At 37.3% G+C, this 24,001-nt stretch overlaps 1 protein-coding gene and 1 long non-coding RNA gene across 2 annotated transcripts in view; one reads left to right on the forward strand and one right to left on the reverse strand.

Moving 5' to 3' along the window:
- Positions 1-24,001, forward strand: part of PTPRQ (protein tyrosine phosphatase receptor type Q) — a 275,808-nt gene that overhangs the window by 213,306 nt on the left and 38,501 nt on the right. Inside the window, exons 37-38 of the mRNA XM_069584123.1 lie at positions 10,794-10,893; positions 13,319-13,447. Of these exons, the coding sequence (XP_069440224.1) occupies positions 10,794-10,893; positions 13,319-13,447 (229 nt within the window). The remainder of the gene's footprint in view (positions 1-10,793; positions 10,894-13,318; positions 13,448-24,001) is intronic.
- The window catches only part of LOC138437224 (uncharacterized), a 90,499-nt gene that overhangs the window by 3,613 nt on the left and 62,885 nt on the right, over positions 1-24,001 (reverse strand). Inside the window, exon 2 of the long non-coding RNA XR_011255831.1 lies at positions 1,135-1,442. This is a non-coding gene — a long non-coding RNA (uncharacterized lncRNA). The remainder of the gene's footprint in view (positions 1-1,134; positions 1,443-24,001) is intronic.

Raw genomic sequence — 24,001 nt, forward strand, 5'->3', positions numbered from 1 at the left:
TTGTCCTAAGTGTGGGGGCTGAGCTAGTGGCATCCTGTGGGCAGAGAGGTCAGAGGTGCTACTGCCTAGCCTCCAGGGCGTAGGCAGGCCCCTCCAGCAAGGAGTTATCTAACCCCTAATCAATGTGCTGAGGTTCAGAAACCCTGTTAGGTTGCTAACGTTAGCTCCATTTTACAGATGAGGAAACCCTGGCCCAGATTCAGTAATTAAGTGGCTCTACCAGCACAAATTTATAACCATTAAACTGCAAATGCAGGATTTAGATCTGGATTCAAATCTTGACTCTATTTTCTCAAGTGGTAATTTCTATTACCTTCAGTTTCCTTATTTGGAAAATGGTGATATTCTCTGCCTTGAAAGATTTATGTAAAACAACATGGGTAAACAGATTAACCTTTTATAGTTAATAAAAATGCTGAATGCTTAATAGCTTCTTTTTGATAGGTTATAATGAAAGATTTAAAAATTATACTTCCTTGGGAGCAATTCTTTCCCTAGGATTTCTCTGAGTAATTCGCAACATTCTATCTCCTGTGTATCAGTCTCTGAGCCTGTGGAACTCTGTGTGGTGTTCAGATCCACAGTATATATCATCAGTGCAATAGATTTCCGTGAGAGTTAAGATTGAGAGAAGATAAGAGAATGTTCCACTATTTTTAGTTAGAAAGTCCCATCTGGTTCTGGACCATTAATTGTATAAAAAGCCAGTTTCTTCGGCCTCCACTTAGTTAAGGAAACTTTGGATCTTGAAGAAATGTAGTATACCATTTGCTACATTAATGTTTATAAAAGAATAACATTTTATTGGCTATGCTGTCTGCCTAATTCCATAAATATCACTGGTTTATTTTTATATGACAATTCAATCATTTTAAACTTTTGTCAAGTGTTTCTGCATTTGAAGGATGTGTTTATCACACCTGACACTGCCTCAGTGAATATTTTAGTGGCATCAACATCATTTCCTTACAGGAAATGCTATAGGGTACAGCAGTCAGAAACCACATATTACCACAGCTAAATGCTGAGCCCAGTATATTAACTGATGGAAGATAAGAAACACAGTACAAATGGATTAGCTCATATGTCTTAGAGAAATGACATTTTGTAGATGCAGTGCTAAAAAGAGCTTACTTTGTGGTATTGTTTGCTGTGTATTATTCATCTCACAGCTTCTTGGGTTTATATAGATGACTGATATGAGGACAGCATGTTCAGCTGGTTATCTGGAATGTAAAGTTGACACATCTGGGTTAATAGGAATGAGAGAAGAGGGAAAGTCAAGCGTCAGGAACCACAGTGCACAGGGATGTGAGTCCTCAGATACTGGATGGGCCCCATTCAGCACTGGCCACAGGCAGTCTCAGGATGTTGCTCAGCAATGGTCTCTTCTTTCTCTTCCTGTCTCTCACAGCCAAGGCAGTGGCACGCAATAAATAATTCTAGAAGGCAGGAGAAATACGCTGGTAAGTTCTCTGCTTCCTCTCCTGGAATCACCACCACCACCCCAGTCACCCAGGTGCTAATGTCTGTGCGCCCTGGTAACCGCAGGAGTGTCAGAGGATATAAGCCAGAGAAGGAAGGGCAGAGCACCAGCTCTTACCAAGGGTAGAGTAGGAGGGCTGGGGAGCCGGACTGGACGCGGCAGGTGGAATGCCATTGGGTTGGTAAGGGGTAGTGACAGGGAAGGGTCATATGTATCTATGATCAGTTTTTCAGCGTTCATGTTATTTGTTGGAGAAGGAAAAGGCAACCCACTCCAGTGTTCTTGCCTGGGAAATCTCATGGACAGAAAGCCTGGCAGGTCACAGACAGTCGGACGCGACTGGGCATGCATAGACCCGTGACATAAAGACAGCTTTTCAGGTTCCTCCTTAGAGTGGCCCTCAGTGGGCTCTCTCCTGGCAGATAGCAGCTCGATAATAGGCTTTTGCTCTGTAATGCTCACTCTGACTGACTGCACAGAATTCTGCTACCTAGATGGTTATCTGTAGCTAGTAAAACAGTACTGGGCAGGAGTAGATGGAGTTTAAAGGAGTGCGACCCTCAGTTATGGTGAAAGGAAATATTCAGATTTGTAATGTGTCATGTACCACTGGAGCAGAATTCTTTGATCTAGAGCAAAGTAGCTCAGTCATTCTGCTGGTGAATGGATGTAACACCATCAATTTCTGGCCTCACATTATTATTATTTTTACCTAGCTATTGGATATTGTGGTTCTGTGTCTGTCCGGTTCACTCTGATGAGTCAGGTCAGAAAAGGTGCTGGTCTACAGTTGATATTCATAAAAAGCCATGAAGTCATAGTTTTTGGAAAAAGAACATTGCTGAGGAGGATATAGTAGAAGGACTCAAAAAAGAAATGAAGTTGACCATTTCTATAGTGGGCCGTGGCCAATGGCAAGAATGATTTCACGGCTGTGAGAGTGGGGGCCAGCAAACAGCAAATGCATTGGTATAACATCCCTGGGGTCATAAGAGGACCAAGGATGCACGTTGAGTCCTCTCCCTCTACTATGTCATGTGTTAGGATATAGAACTAGTGGCTCCCAGCATTTCTCACAAGCCTGCCCCATGCTTGGGTATATCTCACTCTTTAGCCAAAGAAGTTAGGTCCCATCTAGGTCATCAAACCACCACTGGATGTACAGTCATTCACTGGCATTTTGCACACCACGGGCAAGGAGCTTCAAGTTGAGCTACCTATCAGTACAGTCTTCAGGATTTAAGCACCTTTTGAAGGCTGTGTTTTGAAGTTAGTATAGGACAGGCATTTACAAGACTGGCCATTTTGATAGTGGCTGCAACTGTAGAGATATTATCATTGGGATGTTAAATTAGGGGCAAAGAATCACTGATGAACTAAAACGCTTAAGATTAGTGAAAAGGCTAGCATCGGGACAAGCGAGAAGGGGCCAGATAGGGCTTTGCTAAATACAGATGAATAAGGTGGAAGATGAGTCACACCTGGGGAAGTCTTGATGACCGTAGGAATAATGCAGAATGACAAGTGCCATCATTTTAATCCTAAAGATAGACTTACAACTTTTATTTGCATTCAGGACTGAGGCTTAGAATTTTTATTAACCAAATTCACAAGAATTCTTAAATTTATTTTTAAAAACTCCTCCTTAGGTATATAAGTTTATGGAAACTGCTTGCAGGCAAAGTTTTGATTTCACGGTTTCATTATAGAGGAGTCCTATGATTTGAGGAGCAGACACTCCATTATGTACCTCACTGGGCTTCATTAAAGCTGAACAAGAGGAAACAAACTCCATGGCAAAGGCACTCTGTGATTGTTTTTTTTTTTTCAGTCATAACACTCCTCATTTAATTACTGTGGTGACAATGGAAAGTTCTAGTATTCTCACTTGGGAAGAAAAATAAGGAGTCACTATATACTTTTTTTGTGGCAAAAGGAACAGGGGGAAGTTTTATGATGTTCACAGGCAATAGTAATGTGATAGTGAAGCTCGTAAACTCTGCAGCCAGACAAGCAAGTTACAGGCCATTTTGGCATATATGGAATTTGTGACTTTGAATTAGTTACTTAACAAATTAACCTCTGCAGTCTCATTTCCAAAAGTAGAATAATACCCAATTCATAAACTAACTGGGCTTCCCTGGTGGCTCAGACAGTAAAGAATCTGCCTGCAATACAGGAAACTCAGATTCAATTCCTGGGCTGGGAAGATCCCCCGGAGAAGGAAATGGAAACCCACTTCCAGTCTTCCTGCCTGGAGAATCCCATGGACAGAGGAGCCTGGCGGGCTACAGTCCATGAGGTAGCAAAGAGTCAGACACGACTGAGCAACCTATACTTTCATAAACTTAACTGGGAGATTAAATCAGATGAATGTACAGATTAATGAATAAGTTTATTAATAAATATATGAAACGTTTTTTACTTATGTGCCAAGCCCTTCATGACTGTTTTTCTCTATGGAGCCTCATGTATTTTTTCACTACAACCCTAGAATGTGATTTCCTATTTGTGGGTATCCCTAATACATTGCTAAGAAATCTGAAGCTGGGTCTTTAAGCAGCTTGCCCAAGGTTACAGAGCTGGGGAAGTACACCACCAGCTTTTAGACCCAGGCAACCTGACTTCAGGCAATGTTGTGTTGCCTAGAAATTACTAAGTGCCCAAGTAGCTTTCATTACTATTGCTAATTTTTCTGCTCCTGCATACTTCCTATCCTTGTTGTACCATTTTCTCCTCTCAGTGTTTTAAACTATTTCTAGCTATTCTCTTTTCACCTTCTCAGCTTTTTAAGGCTAACATTAATACATTAGTATGCTTTATTTTTACACATAAAAATGCAGTAATTCCTTTTGTTTTTTGTAAACAATAAGTGTGACTTTTCTCTACATCCTGGAAATAATTGTTTAGTATCTACTTCTAATATTTTGCATAGCTGATATATGAAAGTAACATTTATTTAGGGTATTTTAGTAGATATTTCTTAAATTACAACATAGAATGACTTCTGGTAAGTTCTTTGTACAGTATTCAAATATTCTGGATGTCTAGTACAGGGCTGAAAGAAAACTTTTTAACTGAAATTCTGCCATAATAAATGAGTTATAAAGCTCAAAGTCACATTCTCTTATATGTATCTGTATCAAGAGACAGACATTGTCCTAGGAGCTTTATAACTCCTTTAATTCAAGCTTCTTCTGAGAAATATAAAAGTAGCTTAAAAAGTCAGATCCATAGGCTGAGTTTAAGTAATGATAACTTTAATCAAAAGATGATACTTGTAAAAAATTAGTGCTTTATAATTATGATTTGCTTAATTACAGTAGAGCATTAGTTATGCAAATAAAATGATGTGACCTTTCATAGGATTTTAAGTCTCTTTGGGAAATGACTTGTACATATTATAAAAAGAATGCTCATACTTTCAAGCAGAAGAGTTCCATTTCCTGTGACAGCACCTAGAGAATAACTTCACTCTGTACTGGTGATGCTCTGTGGGTACATACGTAGCAGTGAATCAAAATTTGTACAGGACAATCACAGTACATTTTGTCCTTTCCTAGTAGTACATTTGTAATGCACGTGCCTAAAGGATTACCTACTGTTTATTAATACATTATATGTCATTTCTTCACTTCACTGGGCTGGTGCTTTGAAATGGTAATTTAATCTGAAAATTTCTATGGTCTATGAAATCATTTTTTTCCCACTAGATTACAGAAGGGAAGCAAAAAGCAAAGGAGAAAAGGATATACCTATTTGAACGCAGAGTTCCCAAGAACAGTAAGGAGAGATAAGAAAGCCTTCCTCAGTGATAAATAAGAGGAAAACAATAGAATGGGAAAGACTACAGATCTCTTCAAGAAAATTAGAGACACTAAGGGAACATTCCATGCAAAAATGGGCTCAGAAATGGTAGGGACCTAACAGAAGCAGAAGATATTAAGAAGACGTGGCAAGAATACACAGAAGAACTGTACAAAAAAGATCTTCACAACCCAGATAATCATGATGCTGTGATCACTCACCTAGAGCCAGACATCCTGGAAGGTGAAGTCAAGTGGGCCTTAGGAAGCATCACTACAAACAAAGCTAGTGGAGGTGATGGAATTCCAGTTGAGCTATTTCAAATCCTGAAAGATGATGCTGTGAAAGTGCTGTACTCAATATGCCAGCAAGTTTGGAAAACTCAGCAGTGGCCACAGGACTGGAAAAGGTCAGTTTTCATTCCAATCCCAAAGAACGGCAATGCAAAAAGATTCTCAAACTACCGCACAATTGCACTCATCTCACACGCTAGTAAAGTAATGCTCAAAATTCTTCAAGCCAGGCTTCAGCAATATGTGAACTGTAATCTTCCAGATGTTCAAGCTGGTTTTAGAAAAGGCAGAGGAACCAGAGATCAAATTGCCAACATCCGCTGGATCATCGAAAAAGCAAGAGAGTTCCAGAAAAACATCTATTTCTGCTTGATTGAGTATGCCAAAGCCTTTGACTGTGTGGATCACAATAAACTGTGGAAAATTCTTCAAGAGATGGGAATACCAGACCACCTGACCTGCCTCTTGAGAAACCTGTATGCAGGTCAGGAAGCAACAGTTAGAACTGGACATGGAACAACAGACTGGTTCCAAATAGGAAAAGGAATACTTCAAGGCTATATATTGTCAACCTGCTTATTTAACTTCTATGCAGAATACATCATGAGAAATGCTAGGCTGGAGGAAGCACAAGCTGGAATCAAGATTGCTGGGAGAAATATCAATAACCTCAGATATGCAGATGACACCACCCTTATGGCAGAAAGTGAAGAAGAACTAAAGAGCCTCTTGATGAAAGTGAAAGAGGAGAGTGAAAAAGTTGGCTCTGAAGATCATGGCATCTGGTCCCATCACTTCATGGCAAATAGATGGGGAAACAGTGGCTAACTTTATTTTTCTGGGCTCTAAAATCACTGGAGATGGTGATTGCAGCCATGAAATTAAAAGACACTTACTGCTTGGAAGGAAAGTTATGACCAACCTAGACAGCATATTAAAAAGCAGAGACATTCATTACTTTGCAAACAAAGGTCCATCTAGTCAAGGCTATGGTTTTTCCAGTGGTCATATATGGATGTGAGAGTCGGATTATAAAGAAAGCTGAACACCGAAGAATTGATGCTTTTGAACTGTGGTGTTGGAGAAGACTTGAGAGTCTGTTGAAGTGCAAGGAGATCCAACCAGTCCATTCTGAAGGAGATCAGTCCTGGGTGTTCACTGGAAGGACTGATGTTGAAGCTGAAAATCTAATACTTAGCCACCTGATGTCCTGGGTGTTCACTGGAAGGACTGATGTTGAAGCTGAAAATCTAATACTTTAGCCACCTGATGCAAAGAGCTGACTCATTGGAAAAGACCCTGATGCTGGGAAAGATTGAGGGCAGGAGCAGAAGGGGACGACAGAGGATGAGATGGTTGGATGGCATCACCGACTCGATGGACATGGGTTTGGGTAAACTCCAGGAGTTGGTGATGGACAGGGAGGCCTGGCTTTGTGACTCCATGAACCTCAGCAAGAGTCGGACACGACTGAGCAACTGAACTGAACTGAGATTCCAAGGTCTAGTGACTCAGTGCTACCTGATAAAGATGATTCTTTATTCATCTTCATGTTTCCTTTCTCAAGCATATCCAATTAGGAATGTGCATGTTAAAATTTATGAAACAAGCCATTTATATTTTAATGTGTGAAAAAGGTGTGTCTAAAATACTTTATGAGCTATTCTATGCTCATTTAGTGTCTTCTAAATTTAGGTGAAGATTCTAGGTGACCATGAAACTCTGATAAATGTTTTAGATTCAGTATTTATTCACATCCACCATGCAGAGAAGCCATAGAAACTCTTTTAGATTGTTAACATTTGTAAGCACCAAGCCAGGGGAATAAAGGTGAAACATTAATCCCCGTATATTTTACAAATAGTTAACCTATGTTGTCACTTGTTTTTAATACTTTTTACAGTAAAATTCTATAACTTAAAATTGATGATATTTACTAATTGTATAAAAAACAAAAACTTTATAGTTATTTGGTTTAATGCCTAATCCCCTGAAAAGTTTTAATTTCTACTTCAAAACTGAATTTTCAATCAGTAAATTTAAAAAGCATTTATTGAATATTTGCTCTGTGCCTGATATTATTCTCAGACTTTGTATACAGTTGTGAATAAAATAAAGACACCTGTCTTCAGGAATCCTACTTCTGGACCTGTAATAGGATAATAAATAATGAATTTTAAAATAAGAGGGTTATGGAGGAGGGGGAAAGTAGAACAGAGCGCAGAAGAGGCAGGAGGGGGAGACAGGAAGTGGTGGGGCTGTAACTTCCCATCTTAAGGGGGTAATGTCTGAGTCTGCTTGGGCTGCCATTTCGAATGCCAGAGACATAGCTTAAACAACAAGATTACTTTCTCACAGTTCTGGAGGTAGGCAGTCCAACACAGAGCTCCAGCGGGTTCTGGATGTGCTGAGCGCTCTCTTCCTGGCTGGAAGGAGGCCTCCTTTTCGCTCTGTCTTCCTGTGGCCTTTCCTCAGCATGCGCACACAGAGGGAGAGAACAGGCTTCTGGTGTTCTCTTCTTAAAGCGACACTAATTCTGCTCAACCCTTAAGACCTCAAATAACATTAATTTCATCCTTACTCAAATACTGTCACCTTGTACTTGTGTTAGGGTTTCGGCATATGCATTTTGGAGGGACACACATACTCAGTCTATCAGAGGCTTCATTGACTAGGTGATATTTGAGAAAATTCTTGAAGGTAATGACATGGCTCCCCAGGAAGATCTACAAGAGAAATCCCTTTCCAGGCACAGGAAGAAGCCGGACAAAGCCCTGTATCAAAAGGTGTATCCCAAGAACAATAAGGAGACAGTCTGGCTCCAAAGCAGTAAGCCAGACAGCAATTAGAAGGGAAGTCAAAGAGATAACAGGGAACCAGAGTGTTAATGAGGGACCAGAGACCATTAACCTATGGCCATAGGCCACTGGAAGGACTTTGGATTTTGCCTGTGAGAGATGAGGAGGATTTTAGGTAGAGAGGTAATATTTTAAAAGCATTATTCTTGCTTAACTGTGCTGAGAATACATAGAGGACAAGGATAGATACAGGAAGACTTGTTAGGCGTCCATACAATAATTCATGCAAAACAGCATGGCGGCCTTGATCAGGTTACTTGCAGAAGAGGTGGTAACAGGTGAATAGAGAGTACACGCCAGTTCTGAATAGTATGATGAGCCCCAAGTGCCTGTTAAGCTTGCCACACCTCTATTCATGCATTTGCCGTTGCACCCCTATTTTAAATTACAGGAAGCATTATCTTCCACCCCAAATACTTTAGCTTATTTCTCCAATAAGTCTGCTTTTATTGTTGCAGTTAGACAAAATTAATGTTAGATCCTTGATATTATATAAAACCACCTGCTTTCAAAACATCCTCTGATTTTCTTTATAACTTTTTTGAAACAGGATCAAATGAGAGGTTCACACATTATTTTTGATTGTTGTTTCTCTTAATCTGGGCTTCCCTGGTGCCTCAGATGGTAAAGAATCCACCTGCAATGCAGGAGACGTAGGTTCGATCCCTGGGTTGGGAAGATAGCCTGGGGAAGGAAATGGCAACCCACTCTGGTATTCTTCCCTGGAAAATCCCATGGACAGAGGATCCTGACGGGCTATAGTCCATGGGGTTGCAAAGAATCACACACAACTGAGTGACTAACATTTTCCATTTTCACCCCTTCTCAGTCTGTTTTCATCCAGAAGAGACTTCTTCCTCCTGCCTCCTCACTCCTATGCCAGACACTCATTTAGGCAACTAGATGAGCTGTCCTGTAAGTGGTTCCATGTTCTGAATTTGTCTCATTGCTCTTTACTGATGTCATTTTATTCTTGAACTCCTTTTCCTACTTTCTTATAAATTAGAGATAAGATCTAAAGGTCTGAACATGCACAATGAACATTTTGGCAGGAATACTTTACAAGCGTTGCTGTGTAGATCAAAATACCTCACGTCAGGAGGTATATGATATCTCGTCTCACCACATTTTCAGTGACGTTAAAATTGATCAGTTAATTTAGTGGTAGTGACAGCATGATTCTTCACTGGAAGCTTTTTTCCCATGTTGTAATCAGCAAATAATCTGTGAGGTGATAGGGACTTAAACATTTAGGGAATGTCAGACTGTCAACCTCCTAGTCATTTAAAGATGCATTTGTGATTGTTACCTGTCAGTTGTTTCATTAGGAATGCAAAATTAATTTCCAATTTTATTATTTCTTCCACATTTAAACAGAATTTTCCTCTAAAAGGGAGCTTTTTCTCCTTAACTAGGGCTTTTTTTTAATTCATAAAAATAGAAAGCCAGGGGGGGAAAAATGCTTAATTTTCTCCCTTTAATTTCAAAGTTTTAGAGTGAAAGAAAAGTCATTTAACTAAAACCAGAGGTTACAAAGTAGTATTTTTTAATTTTCATTTCTATTTCATTGAATAATATTAGAACTCATGGGTTTTTATACTGGTATTGAATATATTTTTATCAGTTTCAGTTTTTATTCATCGTAAAGTTTAAAATGTTCCATCTTTGGCCAGTAGGACCGCTTTCAGATGACCTTTTGTTCTTTCTATACCATTTGCCTTTGATAGTTTCTTAGCTTTCTTGCCCCATTAGATGTCCCAAATTCCTTCTGTGCCCTAATCACAATTTGGGATTACTATCGCTCCAATTTTCCCTAGTTTCTTTTAGTGAAAAGTGTGTATATCTAGAAGATAGAGTCAACAGGAATTCCTCAGGGATCTTGGATGTGTTCTGCGAATGAAAAAGTCAAGTATGACTGCAAGACCTGGGGACTGGGCAGCTAGAACAAATGAAGCTGCCATCAGCTAAGAAGAAGAAAGATGCAGCTGGAAAGAGGGACAAATAGGAGTTCAGTTTGGGACATTCTGATTTTTAAAATTTAATTACATTTCTATATAAGGTGTATAGTAGGCAATTGAATATACAAATTGGGAGTTCCTTAGATTACAGTTAAGTAGACATCATCATATAGATGAAAATTAAAATCATGAGGTTGCATGAGTGTACCAAGGGTATAAGAAAGAGGACCAAGGATTGAGCCCCAAAGTTAAAAGATCTAGAAGATAAACACATGTGTACATTTTGTTAACGTTATTGAGAAATAGGCCAAAGTATATCTTTTTGTATTTTAGACCCAACAAAGTATCCCATATCATAATAATTAATGATCATGTTACACTTTCTCTTCAGGTGAAGGACTTTCAGAACGAACTGTAGAGATTATACTTTCAGTCACTTTGTGTATCCTTTCCATCATTCTTCTTGGAACAGCTGTTTTTGCATTTGCAAGGTGAGACTATTTGCATTAGACTTATTCCTAAGATGCTTTATGGACAGTTAACGGTTTAATTAGGAGACAGAAGCCCACAGTGGTTACTAGAATGGGAAGCACTTAATAATAACAACTGTTAGCAAATACAAATAGTTCACTATTAAAAGGAGTAAATGGAAACACTAAGGGATCCGAAAGTAGCAACTGCAACAAAGCTGCTCTCTCTAGTCTAGGGGAAAGTGGACAACACGTGAACAAACTGGAAGTTGTCTTGCTCCCAAGTTTGTCATGGAATGGCCACCACAGGCACATACATCATATTACAGTAAGCAAAGATATGACAGAGAAAGCAGTGGGAGCTGGTCTGTAGAAGCTGCCCACCATTACTGGAGGGTAGGCAGCCTGGAATTAGTGAAAGCAGTCCATGCTGCCCGATTGTGGATGGGCTGAAGCTACTCAGCATCATTCACTGATGGGATGGAGAAGGCCTGAACTCTAGAAGCAGCTGGAACTCACTTAGGTGGACTACTGGCCTTCCACAGTGAATCATAATGCAGCCCTAGAACACACAAGGGAAGTATCTCCCTCTCCCCACTGCCTTGCAGGATGACTGCTGTCCTCTATGAAGAAGACTCAGCATCCCACCCGCTGGCCAAGGAGTCTAGCTCCAATATCTCAAAGCGGGACAAAGAAGTAGATATAGGCCTGAGAGACAAGTTTACACAAAAAGGGGTGCCAGGCTTTCTACATCTTTGAATGTTTATAACTCTGATAGGTTTACTTAAAAAGATTTTAATCAGGTTTGATCTTTGGGTTCGGATGATCCCCTGGAGGAGGCCATGGCAAACCACTCCAGTATTCTTGCCTGGAGGATCCTCATGAACAGAGGAGCCTGGTGGGCTACAGTCCGCACGGTTGCAAAGAGTCGGACACGACTGAGCAAGTAAACATAGGGGAAAGAACAGGGGAAATCTTAGTTGTGATTCTAAAATCCAGTTTCATTAGATAGATAGACAAGTTAAAGGGACCTTCCATTTGTAAAAATAACCATTATACTAATTTCTTAAGTAGCTCAGTAGGCTCTGTTTTATCTGAAGAATGTTGTCCTGTATTGTGTTTGCCAAGCATCCTCTATTTCATCTTCAATCTTTTAAATTATCATTTGAACTCATGTACACCTGTGGTGGATTCATGTCAATGTATGGCAAAACCAATACAGTATTGTAAAGTAAAAAAATAAAATTTAAAAAAAATTTAATGCATTAAAAGAAATTTTGAAGGGCTCTTGATATTTTTCTTCTACTAGATAGCGTTCTCAGGTTCACGAGAAGACGGTGAGAGTTATACTGTGCAAGCTATGGTCCTTGTCCCTAAGGGACACTCAACCGCTGTATTCACAATGTTATTCTGCTCCCAAATCATTTCTTTATAGGATGAGCTCCTCTAGTGGGCAGAAAATGGCCCCTTCTTACTCCCTGCAACTTCCCTTCATGTGGCTGTTCAGCCACCAGAGTTTGATCTCACCTGAACATCCCCTAGGCTTTCACACACTGCTGCTTTTGTTCAGTCAACCGTAAATGTGCTTCCTCCACCTTCTGCAACACCCAAGTCAAACTCTACTTTTTATTTCTTCTAAGTGCCAACAGTTGCAATCCCATATCATTTCATAACTGATCAATTACTGTTTTACAAGTTGTAATTTGAATATTTTTCCTCCGTATGCTTTTTCTATATTCCAATCCTTCTCAACTAAATTATATCCTTGAGGATAAGGACCATATGTTTTACTTTCTATATCACCCTCAACACATAAATCATAATAAGTATTAAATATTTGCACTACAAGATAGAAAAGCTAAATATTACTTTATATTTAACATCAATTTGATTTGCAGATTCACGTGACTTCTATTTTTGAAACTGAGTTTTCTGGTTCTATTTTATACTCTTAGATTATATAAAGAATATATAATTAGATATACATACTTGGCAATATTTTTATAAGACTTATGTATCTTATCATATGTAAGTGTTTTATTTATGTAAAAACAGTGGAAGGTTGTCTGTTTGAACTGGTGCTGATAGCAATGAGCTGTGTCCACACTGGCATATTCCTTTTTATGATAAATCTATGGGACAGCTTGAGGGAGGAGAAACAAGCTCACAACATCCGTCTCATTCACTCTATACTTTAAATGTGTCAGTGACTCAGGCCTTGAAAAACTAATTCTCATTAAAAATAGCATGTTAAAAAATGAGAGTAGAATATCTTCTGTGGAATTAAAACAGGGAGAAGAATTTGAGTAGCTGTAAATTTGCAACGAGTTCACAGAAGTGATCCCAACAAAGAAATTATTTGACTGACATCTTAAAAAGAAATCTAAATACAAACACATGCTTTCTATGCTAGTTCCTCCTTGGACTTTACTGCACTTACTTTTAGAATTCGACAGAAGCAGAAAGAAGGTGGGACATACTCTCCTCGGGATGCAGAAATTATTGACACTAAATTCAAGCTGGATCAGCTCATCACTGTGGCGGACTTGGAACTGAAGGACGAGAGATTAACGCGGTGAGCACACTCCTCTGGGCGAACAGTGGTCCAGAGGGCCCGGAGCCATGACCCTATTGTGACCTGTACTTGTTGGAAGTGTTTGTGGGGCTTCTATTTACACAGGTCACAGAGGTTTTCTTTCAAAGGGTGACCTCCATCTTCTACACACTTCTCACTGGTGTTCAGAGAATCACTTAATCTTCCTAATACTTTGAGTTCAATATGAACCTGGGCCTATAATGTTTGGCAAAGCTTTTTTTCCCTCCTGAGACAATATTTGTATACATTAAACTTTTAAAATTATGTCTAATAATTAACTACATATGATAGTATTTTTTTACATTGGATTTTTTCTGTCCACATTTTAAATTACATATTTATTCAAATTTGTAACTACTTGATATTTATCACTTTTTATAAAAGCCTTCCTTAAGCTCTTTAATGTAAAACATTATTGTATTCAATGTAAAGTTACATTAAACTCTAAATTATATATTAACACTTCATTTTTTAAATTGCTTAGTATTTAGGATTAAAAAGTAAAATTTATCTTTGAAAGGAAAATTTTTTAAGTATACACTAAGTATGTGCCATCAATGTGTTTTGGAAATAAGAGTACTTAATTGTAAATGTTAAGTAATTTTATATTCTTTTAAAATCATAAGTTTTTCAAAATGTTGGTGCATTTGAAAAACTTCTATTAAGATAATTTACCAAACTCTTAATAAAAACTATCATCAGAAAGTTTTAGATTCTTATGAGATTCAGTATTTTATGATGCTCACAGCATGTGACAATTGTTACAAAGTACCTGCACAGTTGTGTTGAACCTTTGGAAGTTATTACTATGAAAATATGGCATCAAAGGTCTTAAACTTAAAAAGGAATTAATCATTTATAGTTGTCATCTACCAAAGCTGGTCTTTGCCTAATAGACTGACTTTGCACAAGTATTTCTAGCATGTCTAAAAATATCTAGTATGTGCTATAATGGAACTGTCATCTGATAAGCAGGGTCCTTCCAAATGCTACAGAATGAAAGTTATTCGGTGTTATCAGTAAATTACAAAGTACTTTGGTTCGTTGGATGTGAAAATTCCTTTATACTTATCTACATTTGTTTATGTTCTAATACAGGTTGATCCTATCTAAAATGGATAGTGCTCCAAAGACTGTAAGATAGTTACATTTTAAACCACATAAAAGATCAATAGATCTGCAGGGTAACCTGCCCAAGCTAAATCCTATCATAGAAACAATAAAACATCAACAGTATTAGGCTATGCCTCAGTTTTATAAGGGTCCTGGTGCATAGTAAAAGGAAGTTTCTTCTCCTTTACCCCTGTGGGCCCAACTCCCTTTCCACATCCCTTTCTCAATTAAGGCCTGGGATCTCCATCTTTCTTCTACATGTGAAGCATAAAAGGAATGAAACTTCAAATCTCTGTGTAATTAATTAATTCTAGTTTTTGAACAATTTAGTTGAATCTGTTCATGTGAATTTCTAAGCATCCAAACATGCTTACAGTATTTTTTTAAAGTGAAAGCCAGTCAGTCGTGTCCAACTCTTTGTGACCCTATGGACTTTACAGCCCAAATTCTCCAGGCCAGAATACTGGAGTGGGTAGCCTTTCCCTTCTCCAGGGGATCTTCCCAACCCAGGGATCTAATCCAGGTCTCCCGCATTGCAGGGGGATTCTTTACCAGCTGAGCCACCAGGGAAGCCCAAGATTACTGGAGTGGGTCGCCCATCCAGCCTATCTCCAGGGGCTCTTCCCGACCCAGGAATCAAACCAAAGAATCTTTATTAATCGCCCAAAAGTCTCTAGTACGTGGATCTTTAGCAGTTATAATACAGTGGAAAAAGTCAGTCAGTATTGGAGAAAGTATTCTTTTTAAAGAAGGTTACCACTCTATAGAGGCTATGTGAGGTCAGATCCTCTAAGCTCTGTTATCACAGCTTGCCCCCTACTCCGCTGAACACAGCCATTATCAAAAAGGGATAATATATATATATTAAATATCTGTCATGACAGCTAATGGAAAAGGTGGGCAAAGACTGTATAGATTGTTTATTATTGGGTACTTAATATTCAAGGACAGCCTCATTTAACATTAACTCATTATTTTCCCGCTTCCATGTTTGTTTATATATGTCACTTTATTTGTAAATAGGTGCAGAATTGCCTTTAAAGTATATTTCAAATAATTTTAATCTACTTTTGCACATAGAAAACTGGTATATATTACTGCTAGTAATAAAGTTAGGAATTCTAGTTTTCAATGCTTTTTGCTTCTTTGTTATGACTCTAGTAATCATAACTGTAATACATTGGTAATTCTAATGTCACATACTAATATGCTTTGACTACAGAAATTAAAATAACTGTCTCCAGCTTTATTATTTACTGAAGGTTTTTCATGTTAATAAAGTCACATACATTAGATGATAAGACTAGAAAATATAGTAACAGATGCATAATCAGCTGTGTGCACATATGCATGCAGTCATTCCTCAGGGAGGCTCTAAGCTCTTTGCCTGTATTTCAGGTATGGGGAAGCCTAAACCTATCAAAAGCCACACATGTCTGATGAGGACTGAGCCACAAAGACGGATGGTAGATTCTGGGAGTGAAGAGTCAGGGAGTTTGAGTTAGCTTCCAAATTGCTGAGTAACTTATGCCACATGTCTGTCATTTATAAGAAGGAACTTAGACAATTTCCTTTAAATCTACCCAACTAACATATGCTCTTTCCACTTGAGGTTTAGGCAAATTTTTTTCCTTCCAAACTGCCCACTTTCTTCATGCTAATTGGACTGCCATTTTTATTCAGTGTTATATTTTGTCACTTGTCCATAACAAATGATAAAATATCTAATTAGCAGTTAAAATATTAATTTTAATGGAGTTATCTGATTGACCAAAAATGGTCATTACAATAATTGATATTAAATCAACTTTAGGACTTACTTAAGGTCTTGTAGTTAAGAAATTATATACGCATGTATAGCTATATACATTTTTTAAGATTCTTCCTATAATTTCCATATATGTAAACTCATATTATTTGATTATATTATACCTTGTTTCATTAAGGACCTGAAGATGAATTCTCTCATCGTTTTTCATCTTGAAAACTAATGAAACTCAAAGATTTAGAACTCTATAAATCCAAGAGAACATTCAGTGATATGCAAAGAAAATGTTTTAAATTCTTGTTTAGAATGATAATGATATCATTTCATTATACCATTTTGATATTTTTAGTGAACACAAGCTATATATATTAGGAAAAATATTTAATATTTGGGTTCATCTATTCTACATTCACCAGATTAGAAGATAACACTGAGATTTGCTATTTGATAAACAAATTCACAAAACAACGTTTTGTGATGGCTCTTTCGTCGTTAACACATTGAAGTGAGAAATGTTTCTAGGAGAAAATATTAGCAACATGAGCATACGTACACATTGGTAGCACAGACCTGTCTCTTTAAAATTACTGAGCCTGGATCACAGAATAAATCATGAGGAAATAAAAAAATACAAAGACAAATGAAAATGAAAACACTATGCTCCAAAACCCATGGGACACAACAAAAGCAATTCTAAGAGGGAAGTTTAATGATACAAACTTACTTGAGGAAATAAGAAAAATCTCAAACAACCCAACTTTATATCTAAAGCAACTAGACAAAGAACAGCCAAAATCCAAAGTTAGTAAAAGGAAAGAAATCACAAAGATTAGAGCAGAAATAGAGATGAAGAAAACAACAGAAAAGATCAATGAAACTAAAAGCTGATTCTTTGAAAATATAAACAAATGTAATAAAACTTTCACCATACTCATCAAAGAAAAAAATAAGAGGGCCCAAAATAATAAAATGAGACAGGAAAAAGGAAAAGTTACAATGGACACCACAAGTGTACAAAGGACCATATGAAATTACTACAAGCAACTATATGTCAATAAAATGCACAACCTGAAGAAATGGACAAATTCTTAGGTGCAACCAACTAAGACTAAACCAGGAAGAAACAGAAGGTATGACCAGACCAGTTACAAGTACTGAAATTAAATTGTTATTTAAAAATTCCCGACAAACAAAAGTCCAGGATCAGACGGCTTCACAGATGAATTCTACCACATATTTAGAGAAGATTTAACACCTATCCTTCTGAAACTCTTCCAAAAATTGCACAGAAAGGAACACTTTTGACCTCATTCTATGAGACCACCATCACCCTGATGCCGAAACCAGACAAAGATAGCACACCCACAGAAATTACAGACCAATATCACTAAGTCCGGAACAAAATACTAGCAAACTGAGTCCAATAGTATACTAAAAGAATCATATACCATGATCCAGTGGGATTTATCCCAGGGATGCAAGGATTTTTCAATATCTGAAAAGCGATCGGTGTGATATGCCACATTAACAAAGTGAAGAATAAAAATTAAATGATCATCTCAATAAATGCAGAAAAATATTTTGATAAAATTCAACATCCATTTATGACAAAAACTTTTTAGGAAGTGGGCATACAAGGAACATACCTCAACATACTAAAGGCCATATACGATAAATCCACAGCTAACATCATACTCAATGGTGAAACGCTAAACATTTCCTCTAAGATCAGGAATAAGACAAGGATGTATTTTAGTCAACATAGTTTTAGAAGTCCTAGCCACAGCAATCAGAAAAGAAAAAGACACAAATGGAATCTAAATTGGAAGACTGAAACTGTCACTGTTCGCAGATGACATGATACATAGAAAATCCTAAAGATGCTATCAGAAAACTACTAGAGCTCATCAATGAATTCAGCAAGGTTGCAGGATACAAAACTAATGTACACAAATCTGTTACACTTCTACATATTAACAATGGAAGATCAGAAAGAGAAATGAAGGAAGCAGTCCCATTTACCATCACATCTAAAAGAATACAATACCTAGGAATAAACCTAAGTAAGAAGGCAAAAATGCCTGTACTCCAAAAACTATAAGATGCCGATGAAAGAAATCACAGACAACACAAACAGATGCAAAGATATATTATGTTTGTGGGTTTGAAGAATCAATATTGTGAATATGACTGTACTATCCAAGGCAATCTACAGACTCAATGCAGTCCCTATCAAATCCCTATGAAATTTTTCATAGAACTAGATCAAAAAAATTTTACAGTTTGTACAGAAACACAAAAGACCCTGAATAGCCAAAGCAATCTTGAGAAAGAAAAACGGAGCTGGAAGAATCAGCCTCCCTGACTTCCGACTATTTTACAGTCATCAGGACAGTATAGTACTGGCAGCAAAACCGAACTATAGGTCAATGGAACAGGGTAGAAAGTAGAGATAAATGCATGCATCTGTGGTCAACTAGTCTATGACAAAGGAGGCAAGAACACATAATGGAGAAAAGACAGCCTCTTCAATAAATAGTGCCAGGAAACTGGACAGCTACCTATAACAGAATGAAATTAGAACACTAACACCGCACCCACACACACCCGCACACACCCACACACACCCACACACACACCTCAAAATGGATCGAAGACCTAAATGTAAAGCCAGATACTATAAAACTCTTACAGCAAAATATAGGCAGAACATTCTCTGACATAAATCACAGCAATATTTTTTGATCCATCTCCTTGAGTAATGGAAATAAAAATAAACAAATGGGATCTAATTAAACTAAAAATCTTTTGCACAGCAAAGGAAACCATAAACAAAACAGAAAGTGCACAGAAGAAAATATTTGCAAACAAAGTGACTGACAAGGTATTAATCTTCAGACTATACAAAAAACTCATGCAGTTCAATATCAACAAAATAAAACGAACAAACCAAAAACCCAATCCAAAAATGGGCAGAAGATCTAGACAGACATTTCTTCAAAGACGACATACAGATGGCTAAAAAGCACATGAAAAGATACTCAACATCACTGTTAGAGAAATGAAGTATCACCTCACACCAGTCAGAATGGCCATCATCAAAAAATCTACTAACAATAAATGCCAGGGATGGTGGAGAAAAGGGAACACTGTTGGTGGGAATGTAAACTGGTACAGCCACTGTGGAGAGCAGTATGGAGGGTTCCATAGAAACTAAAAAGAGTGACCATATGACCCTATAATCCCACACCTGGGCATACATCCTGAGAAATCTCTAGTTAAAAAAGATAACACGCACCCCAATGTTGACTGAAGCACCACTGACAATAGCCAGGACATAGAAGCACTCTAAATGTCCATCAACAGATAAAGACAACGTGATACCTACATACAACGAACTATTTAAAAGAATGAAATGATGCCACTTGAGGCAACATGGATGGACCTAGAAAGTATCATCCTAAGTGGAATAAGCCAGACAGATATCATAGGATATCACTTATATATGGAATCAAAAAAAAAAAGATGCAAATGAACTTATTTACAAAACAGAAACAGACTCACTGACATAGAAAACAAACTCATGGTTACCAAAGGGAAAAGGGAACGGTGAGGGATAAATTAGGAGTTTGAGATTAACATATACACACCACTATATGTAAAATACAGTATTAAAATATACACACTACTATATGTAAAATAAAATGACTTCCCTGGTGGCTCAGATGGTAAAGCGTCTGCCTACAATGTGGGAGACCTGGGTTCGATCCCTGGGTCAGGAAGATCCCCTGGAGAAGGAAATGGCACCCCACTCCAGTACTCTTGCCTGGAGAATCCCATGGATGGAGGAGCCTGGTGGGCTATAGTCCATGGGGTTGCAAAGAGTCAGACATGACTGAGCGATTTCACTCCATATGTAAAATAGATAACCAACAAGAACCTACTATATAGCACAGGGAACTATACTCAGTATTCACAATAATCTCTAAGGAAAAAGAATCTGAAAAAAGTATAATATTTATATATAATGGAATCACTGTGCTGTACACCCGAAACTAACACAACATTGTAATTTCACTATATTTCAGTTATTTTTAAAAGTTCCACTGAAGTTGAAAAAATGCAATATTTTAATTGTATAGATTATCTATATTCCTGGAAAAAATTCTATGTTAAATCTAGGACTAAATTCTTGGGAAAGTTTAAAGGAATAAAGATATAATTTTAAAGAGAAAAAACACTGCTCAGCCCAACTGGCCCTGTGGTTTGCTTTTAACTAATTTAACACAGATTGCCTTTCCAAAAGAGTTATAACACAAAATTAAATAAGCCAACAGAATTTTGAAAAGATAAGGGCTAATGATTTTTTAATTTTCACTGTCTCCTTTCTAAACTGAATTCAGAAGTCATGTTTCTTTTGGTGACTAAGTCAGAAAAAATAGAAAATATCAATCAGTGTCACTAAGATTATTTGAGAAATACTCCTTTTCTTCCAGTCCTCAACTTTTCCCCTCAAATTTTGGGCATCATCCCATACTAGTTATCTTGCCTATTTTAGTTGAGTGAATGTAATGGTGCATTATCTTAAGACCAAGGCCCAACCTAGTAATCATGAGCGGAATTAAAATTCTAATAAAATGAAGCAAACAACCGAATGGCTATTTTAAGACTATCTTTCATCAATAACTTGAGAAGTTTGCATGCTGAATTTTTATTAAATATATATGCATTCAGAAGTTTACCATTTAAAAGGATCCTATGAATGTGTTTTGTAAACTGTAAATCAGAATACATTCAGTATTATTATTGTTATTTATAATATTTGTAAAATTAAAAATGGCCCCAGTCTACGTTCACATATAGGATTTGCTAACATAATACTTGCTACTGTTTAGGAGCAATTACCATGTGGTCAATTCTGTATGTAATGATCTCAGCCAAGTCATTTAATCTTTTGTGGTTGGTACTCCTTATCTCCATTTTACAAATGAAAAATAAAAGATGCCTGGCGAATTTAAGTAACTGTCCAAGAGCATGCATCTAGTTAACAGGACAGCCAAGGTGACAGGAGCAGGTCAGTGTGATTCCGAAGCATCAACATACACCTATAATTCTGTGTGCATGCATTTCACTCTGAAGCATACTACATGCAATCAACACAAACACACTTGACAAGACAAGGGCCCGTGATATCCTTCTTCAAGTAGTATTTTCTATGCAGACTATTTTCTTCTTTCAAGTAGTATTTTCTTTTCTATTCTAAGAACTGCTTCTTTTGTGATTCTCCAGTGTAATGGGGAAAAGACTGATAGCATTTTAGTATAGGTTCAATCTTGCAGAAACTGAAAAGTATTTAGTAGTACAATTTCTGTGACTTCACTAAGAATACACAAAATTTGACCAATATATGAAATACTTTGTAAAATTGTTAGCATTTTAATTTCTATCAGTTCTCTGACAGATTCTGGTTGTTAATTTTACTTCTGTTTTGCAAGCAATGGCAAAAATATATGAATCCAGATAAGAAATGTCTGAACAAAACGTGAATTTGGGACAAGAAATGTCCAGCAGTAGAATGAATTTCAAGATATTTCATGCTCATGTTCTTACAGCAGCAAGTAAAAAACAATGCAGTATGTGTTTTTATACTAAAAAATTAATCTTTACTTCCAGATACTCTTCATTTTTCTTTAGACGAAAGGAGATTTTTGTCATCCAGTAAGTTACTGTGGTGATGCAGAGCTCTGCTGTGATTAATCTTTTCAGATGGTGTGCTCTATATTTTAAAATACATGATAAGAAGTGTTTTGTTGTTTAATATGCTATTTTTTTCCAAAGACAAAAAAACAGTTAAGAGTATTTGAAACTTTCTACTTACTAAGCGTCCTCTATGATATTGCATGCTATTATAAACTAACCTTATCAGAATGCACATTAACTCACAATGTGCATGGCCTGAGAAATTTGCTGTGTTATCCTGTTGTGTTAACTTTGATTGTAAAATAAGTTTTCACCTAGATTTCTTCACAAGTTTCCTGGCTTATTATTACGATGACACAAGAGTTCTCTGTCTGATGGGTAGACTCTGGGTTCACATTCCACACAAGCTCATTTCAACTACTACAGGTAGTAATCTGCCAAAAACACTCCTGAGCTAAAGATTTCAGTGATCACATCACACAGAAAATGCCATTTCCAACCAGCACTCAAAGCTGACCTCTCAGTGTTCCAGACTCACAAATGGTCTGGGTGAGAAACTCTGCCGAATGCCTTTCTCTGTCATCACTAAACAGAATCCTTTTATTATTTTTTTTTTCTTTTTGGCTTTATGCCATCAGTGGTGATACCTCAGTCACTAAGTTGTGTCCAACTCTTGTGACTCCAGGGACTATAGCCCTCCAGGCTCCTCTGTTCATGGGATTGTCCAAACAAGAATACTGGAGTGGGTAGCCATTCCCTTCTCCAGGGATCTTCCTGACTCAGGGACTGAATCTGGGTACCCTGCATTGCAGGAAGATTCTTTACCAGATTGCCATTAGTACCTCAGAGAAAAACGCTTCCATTTTTATCGAATCCTCACTGTCTCTCCTCTATAACCACATTTCTTCTCCTAGAATCAGTCAACAGTCCTCTGTTTGGTCAAAGCTCCTACTCTGATAGAACGATATAGTTTGAGTTAATCAGAATCTTTAAACACCTCTACGTAAATCAACACAGTTAAAATAGATATAGTAGTCTTTCAAATCTGGTTTTTTGAGGTTACCTTCTAACCCCTGAGAGAGTAATTTCTGTACTTACCTGCCCGCCTGTTCAGGCTGTCAGGACGTCCTTTTAGATGGTGTTACGTCATCTGTCTGCTCTCCATTAAGTCCCCTCCCTGAGAACCTTTGCCGATCTCCCCACAAAGCTGTCGGCAGTTTCTTTATCCTCTTTACTGCTTCTGCCCTCTTGCCCCTGAGGTAACCAGGTTTAGGACTACAATTTTAATTTAGAATACACAGTTTACAAAATAAGAATCTGTCAAGAGTTTGTTTTCACATGTGCTTAGTAATAAGGAAAATTCAACTCTTGCCACCCTGGAAATCTTACATCACCTCTTTGACAACAGCAAGAACGTTGCTTTCCTGTATGTATCTAAAAGTCCATTTCACCTTGTTTGGATGAAAGAAATATCAATCGGGCATCTACAAGTGCCGGGGTCTGTGAATACTGTGATAAAAAATTATATTACTCACTTATTAAGGTGGCATGTTTACCTTATAAGGTGAAATTTTAGAGTCAGCTGCACAGTCCTAGCCATTGGTTGGGATAATATTTTTTTTTAACCAGATATTAAGTTTATTACAAACAGCAATCAAATTGACTTTAGGACTTAATGTCAAGGTCATAATATTTTTAATTTGTACTAAAGACCAGAGAAAAGTCATTGGTGATTTGATAAGAGTCTGAAAGAATACTAAAGCCTGTAATGAATAAAAACAATGGAAAAAACAAAAATTGAATCCTTTTGAAAGCATTACAGTAAATTCTTTGGATAAGTAACAAAGTCATTGTAGAAATTAATGTGGACATTGGAAACATTAATGAATTGAAATACATAAACTAAAAACCTCACACTCAATATTTTACGAAACTTAGAAAAATCAAGTAAC

Source organism: Ovis canadensis, chromosome 3 (assembly GCF_042477335.2).
Source record: "Ovis canadensis isolate MfBH-ARS-UI-01 breed Bighorn chromosome 3, ARS-UI_OviCan_v2, whole genome shotgun sequence".
Taxonomy (NCBI): domain Eukaryota; kingdom Metazoa; phylum Chordata; class Mammalia; order Artiodactyla; family Bovidae; genus Ovis; species Ovis canadensis.